Below are 10,320 nucleotides of genomic sequence, written 5' to 3'. Positions count from 1 at the left end.
GCTATTTGATTGGATTTTTACAGAATACTTCTAAATATTTGTATGACTTCCATTAACTTGTAGTTAATTTATCTGTGGTATTCTCATATTGACGGCATAAAATAATATATTAACACAAAATTAAATAGAATTACAATGATTAATTTCTTAACAAAAAAAGTTGCTAGTGATTTATTTATCTACATTTTTGACGGAAACATAGTTTGCTTTATTATAGTGACGTGTGAATTTGATCTATTTGCTATCAAGTTTTAATTAACCTAGTTTCTAATGGAAGATTTAATTTTTCCTCTAGTCTCAAGTAACTAAAATTTAAATTCCAAATTTGATTGATTCTTTAAGCAAGCCCACTTCAAATCCGATTTGTTACATTTCCATAATAATAGACTAGCATTTTTGTTAGTAGTAATAATAGTATATCCAATTATCGATTGATGATGTGTAACACATCTTTTGCTAAATATGCGTGATAAAAGAAACAATTACTAAGTCAGTAAGTCGTAATGGATATGTCTAAACATATATATCCCATTGTGTACACGTAATTGCGGTATCTGTGTTAGAAAATGAAATTTGTTTGTATAATCATTTAATATTGCAAAAAATGAAGTAGTATATAATTAAGAATTAATATTTAAACAATTTAATTTTTGACAAGGCAATGATGGCAATTGTTATTATGAATTTATTTTCATGGCGAATAATTCTTCTTTTAGTAATACATTAAGTAGATATCAAGATTATAATAATAATTTTTGTACTCTAGTCTATGGTAGTGTTGTCCGTAAATTAATAGTTTATCTCAATACAAAACTGAAAATATCTATGGAGATCATAACTTTGTAAAATGTTCCTTTCTTTTACGACTACTATTTTCTTAGTTTCAATTTTTAAAAATGATGATGTTAGTGAATACTCCTCTTATTCCATGCCGTGGTACTTGGATTATGTCACAAATTACACATTGTTTTATGGAGTAATTAACCACTTGATTAATAGAGTCAGCCAAATCTAAAATCACCGACAGCTAGTTAGTTTTCCTTTGTCTGACCACTATCTAGTTTGTTTCCTATTTAATTTCAAGTTATTTTAAACATTGCTTAGGCCATCCACAATAGGAATAGCCCAGCAATAGCCCAACCATAGCCTAGCCACTGCCACATCATCAGCACTAAAAATCCTCCTGCCACATCATAAATAGCCCAGCCATAGCCTAGCCACATCATAAATAGCTCAGTCACATCAATAGTCACATCACTAATAACAATTATATAAAATGACATAATTAACAATCACACAATATACGGAATTTAATTTACGAGACATATACGGGAAACATTAATAATACGATTAAAAATTTAAAAAGTACAATAATTTAAAAATATTACAATAATTAAAAAAAGTACAATAATTAAAAAAAGTACAATAATTCACTCCTCGTCGCCGTCGTCGTCTCCTCCGTCGCTGTCGCCACCATCGCCTCCGCCTCCGTCGCCGTCGCCTCTACTCCCGGCAGCTTCCCTCCGTGCCGCCTCCAAATCCTCCTGCATGCTCAGGAGCAATGTTTGAAGCAAACTCTTCTCCACGGGGTCCACCGCCGTCCGCCATTCGGCCATCGTCTTGACCATCTGAGCGCGCGTTTGTTGACGCGCGAAGAATTTGAGATCCGTTGTGGATTGGCCAAGGGGGGATGCCGACTGGACCTCCTGTGAACCCCCGGCGACCCCCATCGCCTCCCGTTGAGCCCGCCTGTGCCCAACCGGGCGAGTACGGCGAGCAAACGAACGAGGGGTCGGGACCTCCTGGGCCGTCTCAGAGAGGTCGTGGGAACCGGGCGAGTACGGCGAGCAAACAAACGAACGAGGACTCGCCGACCCTTTTCCCCTTGCCTTTCTTCTTTGGGGCGCCCCGACCCCGCCCTGCGCCCCCGTTTGAACGGGAGCATCCGGAATACCGGAAAGATCTATCCCCAAGTCATCGAAGGAGAAAGTGTCAAACTGGGCCGGAGGCGCAGCCTCCGTTGGCGTCGATGTGTGCGACGAACCAGTCGAAAAATCAACACTGGGGCGATAGACGTCCCCCGGCGTCCCCTGTGTCGCCGGTACCCCCCCGGGCATCATCTGCATTCCGGGTGCCCACCCCGGCATCTGGACACTGGGTGCCCACCCCGACATCGCCGGAAACGCCCCCGACGGACTCCTCCCCGCTGGTATCCCGGGCACCATCTGCTGCCACGGGTACATGTTGTAGTATGGGTGCATCTGACTCGGGTGCATCTGACTCCATCCACCTCCCACGGGGATCGGGGGAGTTTGAGATCCGCTACTCCCTGAAGTAGGCTCGTTGTTGAGATCCATTTACCGTTATTGATCTTGTACAGAAATTTAGATAGAGAGAGTACTCGTTAATACAAGTGGTGCGAATGAAAATGACAGGCAAGTTGCGTATATATAGTGTTTCGGAATAAAAAAAAAATTTAAAAATTCGCGCTAGGCGGTGCGCTAGGCGATCCGGACGCTGCAATAGCGCCTAGCGGATCGCCTAGCGCACTGCCTAGCGCTGCGGAACCGCCGAGCGCTAGGCGGTTTTTTTCCGCGAAATCGGCTAGGCGGCTGCAATAGTTCGCCTAGCGCACCGCCTAGCGCCGGCGCTCGGCTAGGCGGTGCGCTAGGCGCTATTGTGGATGCTCCCGTCAACTATGTACAAATTTTGATATTCATAAAATTAATCTAGCAATTTAATAGTGACATTTATTTTTTATAGCAACTTGGATCACAGTTTCGGCGGCTTTCTTAAAGTAAGAGATTCAAATACAGGAAACTCTGTTAAACAAACATTCAATAAAGAGAATTGCAATTTGATAAGTAGAGTAAGAAAGATAAAGATGTTGAATAAGAAGATGAATTTTGAAATATTCAAACTTCAAATCCTAATTGAACAGCGCAAACATATGTTGACAAATATTTTGAATCTAAAACTTAGCTAGCTTCTCATGCAATAAACTAACTATATCAACCGCTTTCTTATTCTTCTTCATTACATACATACTCTGTCGAATGATAACTTCATCTTTAAGTTTATGAGAAAATCATGTTAAAGTTACTCACATTTATAGTATGTAAGAGATATCATTCTTCACACATATTTTGGTTGATTGTAGGCGGAAGAAGGATAAATCAGTTTTACATTTGAAGTTTCTTGGCAATTTCGTGAATGGCTTCTATAAAAGTAGACTAACAAACTATGAATGAATGAAGTCTAATTCTTTCTGTTGACTGCTCTCCCTCCATTAGTAAACAGAATGGCAAGCAAACTCAAATATACAACCAAGGTTTACTATGGTGGAATCCAGTCAGTGTTGCAGGCTATTAGCACTTCCCCTATCACAAAATCTCAGAGGAAATGGAGGGTTGCTTGCATTGTCATATACGTGTCGCTGTCCATGGCCAAACGCGTTGTTTCGACCAAGGCCAAACTCAGAAGCTCTCCTCCTCGTCACGCTATCCTTGAAATCAAGAGCTTTCTCGATGATGATGTAGTGATTGATCAAAAAAGGCTTGCTGAAATGGTCAAGGCCAAGAATTTGGATGGCTTTGGTGGCATTGCAGCCGTGGCCAAGCTTCTCTCGACCAACGTTGAGAGTGGCATCATTGGAGACGAGGAGGATTTGAGGAGGCGTCGTGTGGCCTTTGGCTCGAACACGTATGTGAGGGCGAAGCCGAAGGGGCTGATTTACTTTGTGGTGGAGGCTTCTAGGGATACTACCATTCTCATCTTGCTGGCATGCGCAGCTCTGTCGCTGGCGTTTGGCATCCGTGAGCATGGGGGTAAGGAGGGGTGGTACGAGGGGGGGAGCATCTTCGTGGCTGTGTTCCTCGTGGTGACTGTCTCCGCGGCCAGCAACTTCCGCCAGGAGAGGCAGTTTGACAAGCTGTCTAAGATCAGTAACAACATCAAGATTGGTGTGGTGAGGCAGGGGAGGAGGCAGCATGTTTCCATATTTGATGCCGTGGTTGGTGATGTTGTGTTCTTGAACACCGGTGATCAGGTCCCCGCGGATGGCCTATTCGTGGATGGCCACTCATTCCAGGTGGACGAGTCCAGCATGACTGGGGAGAGCGACCACGTGGAGGTGGACTCAACGCGCCACCCTTTTTTGCTGTCCGGATCCAAAGTGGCAGATGGATATGGCAAAATGGTGGTGGTTTCCGTAGGGATGGACACTGCATGGGGCGAGATGATGAGCTCCATAACTCGCGATTCCAACGAGCAGACGCCCCTCCAGGAGCGCCTCAACAGGCTGACGTCTACCATCGGGAAGGTCGGCCTAGCTGTGGCCTTCTTCGTGCTCCTAGTCATGCTCGTCCGTTACTTCACAGGCAACACGGAGGATGCGAACGGATTCAAGGAGTTCAATGGGGTCGATAGGGACTTGAACGACGTGTTCAACTCAGTTTTGAGGATTGTATCGGCTGCAGTGACCATTGTTGTTGTGGCCATACCCGAGGGGCTGCCTTTGGCAGTGACGCTGACGCTTGCCTACTCGATGAAACGGATGATGGCGGATCAAGCAATGGTGAGGAAGCTCTCTGCTTGTGAGACAATGGGATCAGCAACTGTGATATGCACAGACAAAACTGGGACTTTGACACTCAATCAGATGAAGGTCACCAAGTTCTGCCTCGGAGGCAAAGAGATTCGACATGATACCATCGCCCACAATCTCCGCGAGCTCTTCTACCAAGGAGTAGCCTTCAACACTACTGGTATGTATTTATGTATGTATACTAATGCAGTTTTTGTGTTGTAGTAATAATAAGTTGGGCTAATGTAAAGTAATAAAAATCAAATGTAGGAAGCATATATAGGCCTAAATCAGGAAATGCTGTTGAGTATTCTGGCAGTCCAACTGAGAAGGCTATCCTCACTTGGGCTGTTGAAGATTTGGGAATGGATATTGAGAAGCTGAAGCAGAGCTACACAGTGCTCCACGTCGATACCTTCAACTCGGACAAGAAACGAAGCGGGGTTTCAATCAGGAGCAACGTCCACAACCGCAGCTACGTGCATTGGAAAGGGGCTGCAGAGATGGTGCTAGCAATGTGCTCGAGTTACTACCAGCACACGGGCGAAGTCAACGCCATGACCAAGGACAAAATGACCGAATTCGAGAGTATCATACAGGGAATGGCAGCAAGCAGCCTCAGATGCATTGCATTTGCTTGCAAGGAAATAGAATATGAATCTACATCAAATGAAATCACCATCTCTCAAAACATTCTAAGTGAGGAAAATCTAACACTGCTTGGCATAGTTGGGATGAAGGATCCGTGCAGAAGTGGTGCAAAGAAGGCCATCGAGTCATGCAGATTCGCAGGAGTCGACATCAAGATGATAACCGGGGACAACATATTCACGGCCAAGGCCATAGCAACAGAATGTGGGATACTAGACGCGAACTACCACGGGGAAGTGGTGGAGGGGGCTGAGTTCAGAAACTATACAGACGAAGAGAGGAGGCGTAAGATCAAGAACATTAAAGTAATGGCAAGATCCTCCCCATTGGACAAGCTTCTCATGGTGAGATGCTTGAAGCAAGCAGGGGAGGTAGTGGCAGTGACGGGAGATGGAACAAACGACGCGCCTGCATTGAAGGAAGCCGATGTAGGGCTGTCAATGGGGATCCAAGGGACAGAGGTGGCAAAGGAGAGCTCAGACATTGTGATTTTAGACGACAACTTCTCATCCGTTGCCACGGTCTTGCTGTGGGGGCGGTGCGTGTACAACAACATCCAGAAGTTCATCCAGTTCCAGCTCACGGTGAACGTTGCAGCGTTGGTCATCAACTTCGTCGCAGCTGTTTCAGCAGGGGACGTGCCCTTAACCACTGTGCAGCTGCTGTGGGTGAACCTCATCATGGACACGTTGGGCGCTCTGGCACTGGCCACAGAGCGCCCAACGAAAGAGCTCATGCACCGGCCCCCAGTGGGGCGGACCGAGCCACTAATCACTAACAGCATGTGGAGGAACCTGTTGCCTCAGGCACTGTATCAAATAGCCATTCTCTTAATCTTGCAGTTTAGAGGGAAGCAGATTTTCGAGGTGAACGAGGAGGTGAAGAACACTCTCATATTCAACACATTTGTGCTTTGCCAAATCTTCAATGAGTTCAATGCTAGGAGTTTGGAGAAGCAGAATGTGTTTAAAGGGATTCACAGGAATAGGCTGTTTGTGGGGATCATTGGAGTGACAATTGTGCTGCAGTTTGTGATGGTGGAGTTTCTCAAGAAATTTGCTGATACAGTTAGTTTGGATTTGGGGCAATGGGGGATTTGTGTTGCTATTGCAGCTGTGAGTTGGCCAATTGGTTGGGTGATGAAGCTTGTTCCTGTCTCAGACAAACCATTCCTAAACTACTTGAGGCTGTGGCATTAGATTTGTTTATGTTTGTAGAGGTATGTATGTTGTATATTACTTAGGTTCCTATGTTATCAATTCTTTTTCATGTTCTATTCCCGTATAATCAATACCCGTTACATACATATCGATAAAATCATTTATGAATGTGACGGATATTGATCATAGGAGATAAGAAGATGAAAAATGATTTTAATATAGGATCTCTATTGCATTGTCTATACTGGGTTGTATGGAGTATCAAATTAGTTTTAAACGTTACGCCAAACACGTTATTATCAAACTATGTGGAGTTTATAACTTTATTTGTAGTTTATTATAGGGAATTCAGAGATTTGAAAACAATGACGTCTTCTAGCGTAATTTAAAACTTTGAAGCTCATTATAAGTTTGTCATTAGTTCATTATAATGAACTCAATGTTATCTTATAATGATGTTGTTCGGCGTTTAAAATTTAAGACTTGTTTGGTATTGATCACAGCCTTGTCTATACTAGTAGTATTTTTTTTAAAAAAATTGTTATTCCTACAGTGATTTTTATTTAGAGAAGTAAATAATTTATTCGATTTAAGTTTTCCAAATATACAGTGACAACGTTAAATAAGAAAAAAATATATTCAATATCAGTGATTTGAAGTACTTACATAGGTATCTTCAATTTAATAAGTACTGGTATATTACTTTCTACTTTCGACAATTTGAAAATTAATTATTCTACTTCTACTATTTGAAACTTAAGACCGAACTAACGGAATAAACAAATTTTGAGTGTATTTTCGGTTCCCACACAAATTTTGAAAGTTTCAAATAAATGTAAAAATTGAATATCACTGTAATTTTTTCACAAATGTGAATAATAAGACCATGTTTGGTTGTCAGGATCATGTCTAGAAAAGTAATCTGATTCCTTAAATTTTAAATTCATGCGTTAATTTGGATTTTTAATCAATTGGGAAAGTAATCAGAATCCTGAAAATAAGGAAAGTAGTACAATTTTTTAGATTTCTGAATCATAAATCCTAACTTTTCTTAGGTGTTTTTTTTCCTAATTTTAGGATTGTTACATATTTAGATATTTAATAGAGTGCATTATTATTGTTATTATCACTATAATTAATTTTTTTAAGTAATTGAAAATTATAAATAATTGCTATTATGACTATTTAGTAATACCTACATTATTATTATATTGTTTACAATAATTGTTATCATAACAGTAACACTCCCTCTGTCCCCAAATAATATACACTTTGGGTTCGACACAAGTTTTAATGCAAAATTGAAAAAGTAAGAGAAATGTAGAAGAAAAGGTAATTAATGTATTGTTAGTGGAGAATGAGTCTCATCTCATTAAAGTGAAAAGAGTTTCAAAAATTGGAAAGTGCATATTCTTATGGGACGGACTAAAAAGGAAAGAGTGCATATTCTTGTGGGACGGGGGGAGTAATTATTAGTAATTGCTTAAATAATTCTAACATAATTAATTAAATTATAAATCATAGTATAATAATAAATAATACTCCTCATCCCACATTAGGTGTCACACTTGCTTTTCTGCACCTGTTTTATAAAATCCTCTCTCTTACTTTACCATTTCTCCACTTCAACTATTTATTATCATTTTTATAAAACGAGTGAAGAAAAGCAAGTATGACTCCTAAAGTGGGACGGATGGAGTAATTATTAACATTATTATGCTATAAATTTATAATTAATCAACAAGTCGCAGTGATATTACAAATTATAAGTTTAATTCAATTATAATATCAATAAACTGTACTCTAATTATATTCATACTAATATTTATTTCCATATTATTTATAATTATAATGTCAATAAATAAATATAATTAAAATTACATAGTATTATGTTTATTATGATAGATAATTCATATTTAAATTATCCATAATAGTAAAAAATATAATAATATTATTATTATCATCATCATTATGTTTTTAAGTAATAAGTTATTGAAAAATATTAATATAGTTATTATTATTATTTCGTTGATAAAATAGTAGTTATTATATTTTTAATAATATTTAAATCAAAGTATAAAATTTAAAATCTTGATATTTTCCAAACAAATGAAAGTAAAGTTGTTAAGAATCATATTCCAGGGATTCATTTTCGCATGAATCATTTTCTTTGCCAACATTACTTTCCCATCAACTAAACATGGTCTAAGTGGCAATTAATGTGGATAGAAAAACAATGTCATTATGTTTATGAAATATATAGTAATATAAAAAATTTTATTGTTAATAGCAACACCTAAGAAATCGTGAATAGAGAATAATAATAAGGGGTGATAAAAAAAAGGGTGGTGTTATTGATTCACGTAACAATTAAAGGGTGTGTATAATGAGAAAAAATCCTGCTCAAAAAAATAGTAATTCTATTTTGTACGTCCTACCTTGTCACGACCGCATTTTCTAAGGATAGAAAACACGGTTGATCGCGACTAGGGGAGGATTAAAGAAGCGGGGAAGAAAGGGGAAAACAACACAAATCGACCATAGCTCGAAACAAATGGGAATAGCTCGAAATAAAATCAGAGTTTTGAACAAAATAGACTTGAGTCTTTTAAGATGCACAACGGAAGCAAATGAACGCGGTTCCATGTATGAAGACATGAACCTCCGAGAGTCAAAATCTGACTGAATTAAATGTCTTGTCTCAATAGCACTTCTTCCACCACTTCGCTGCTCAACCTGCACATTTATAAATATATGCAGGGCTGAGTACAAAAAGTACTCAGTGAACACATTGCCGAAAATTACACATATACGTTTGAAAATATTGTCAAGCCATCATTACAGTAACACTCGGGGGTGTTATTGAAAAGACCCGAGCTTACTAAAAATATTCACATTGGGTTGCAACCCCTTTTTCCGGTACTTAGCCATATCTGATCACATTGTGCCGTCGAGATGGTGTTCTCGCACGGTCACCTTCTCTGCCCAACATGTCAGAGGTATTCTTGTGCCGGGAAGGTGGCCACCTTCCACGGTCACCTTCTCTGCCCAACATGTCAGAGGTATCCTTGTGCCGGGAAGGTGGCCACCTTCCTCGGTCACCTGCTCTGCCCAACATGACAGAGGTAGCTTGTGTACACTAGTCCGAGCGGGGACACCACCCTCACTTGGACCCGAATTCGATTCAAATATATCATCATTCATAAATTCTTTGGCCTTAGCCAAACAGATAGGCATCATACAAAACATTTATGGCAAGACAACATCATTAAAATCACGAACATGTGTTCGTGTTTTCATAAAATACGATTTGTATTTTTAGTATAAGAAAGCTCACCTTGATCGTTTAGTTTCTTTTACTTGAATTTTCCTGACTCCACCCCTAACTCACGGAGATAGCCTTTTGAAAACAAACAACGTACTAATAAGACTCGAGAATTTCACATACTTATAGGAATGCATGCCCCTACTTTATTTCTTTTATCATTTGTTCACCGTTAGAAAATTTTAGAAACTTGCATATTAATTAAATTGGGAAATTTAATTAATAGCACTTCTTTATTAAACTTAATTATTTCTGTGACTTGAGAACGTCGTCTCCCTCTTTCTTTCCATTTCCTTATTGGGGGCCCGAGGCGTCGCGGGGCGATGCCGGTCGGCCGCTTACGCCCATAATTCCTCCGTTGGCACCTCGTATTTTCCATCATAATATAGAACAAAAATCCCAAAATTTATTTAAGCGCATAATTGAATTATCGCAACTATTTCCCTTTGTTAAGAAAAATTGTATGTTTTCCGGACATGGGATAAATTATTCATATTTCAAAATTATTTCGAAAATTAATTAAATAACTCCTAAAAATTTATTTAATCCCATGATTAACTTATCGTAATAATTTCCCACCGAGAATTTATATTTATTTC

General features: G+C 39.6%; 1 protein-coding gene across 1 annotated transcript; it reads left to right on the top strand.

The window, feature by feature from the left end:
* The first annotated feature begins 2,879 nt into the window (after positions 1-2,879).
* LOC121765736 (calcium-transporting ATPase 12, plasma membrane-type-like) lies at positions 2,880-6,700 on the top strand. The gene is made up of 2 exons (XM_042161945.1): positions 2,880-4,766; positions 4,856-6,700. Exons 1-2 carry the CDS (start codon positions 3,302-3,304, stop codon positions 6,433-6,435), a joined length of 3,045 nt encoding a protein of 1,014 aa, XP_042017879.1. The 5' UTR covers positions 2,880-3,301; the 3' UTR covers positions 6,436-6,700.
* The last annotated feature ends 3,620 nt before the right edge of the window (positions 6,701-10,320 follow it).

This window comes from Salvia splendens, chromosome 14 (genome assembly GCF_004379255.2).
Source record: "Salvia splendens isolate huo1 chromosome 14, SspV2, whole genome shotgun sequence".
Taxonomy (NCBI): domain Eukaryota; kingdom Viridiplantae; phylum Streptophyta; class Magnoliopsida; order Lamiales; family Lamiaceae; genus Salvia; species Salvia splendens.
The sequence above is the reverse complement of the archived record's forward strand: the minus strand, read 5'-3'. Positions and strand labels throughout refer to the sequence as shown.

Excerpts from the sequence above, each read along its gene's own strand:
- LOC121765736 (XM_042161945.1), top strand. The coding sequence starts at position 3,302 with ATGGCAAGCAAACTCAAATATACAACCAAGGTTTACTATGGTGGAATC. Across the intron at positions 4,767-4,855 it reads AGTAGCCTTCAACACTACTG|GAAGCATATATAGGCCTAAA; the intron begins GTATGTATTTAT and ends AATCAAATGTAG.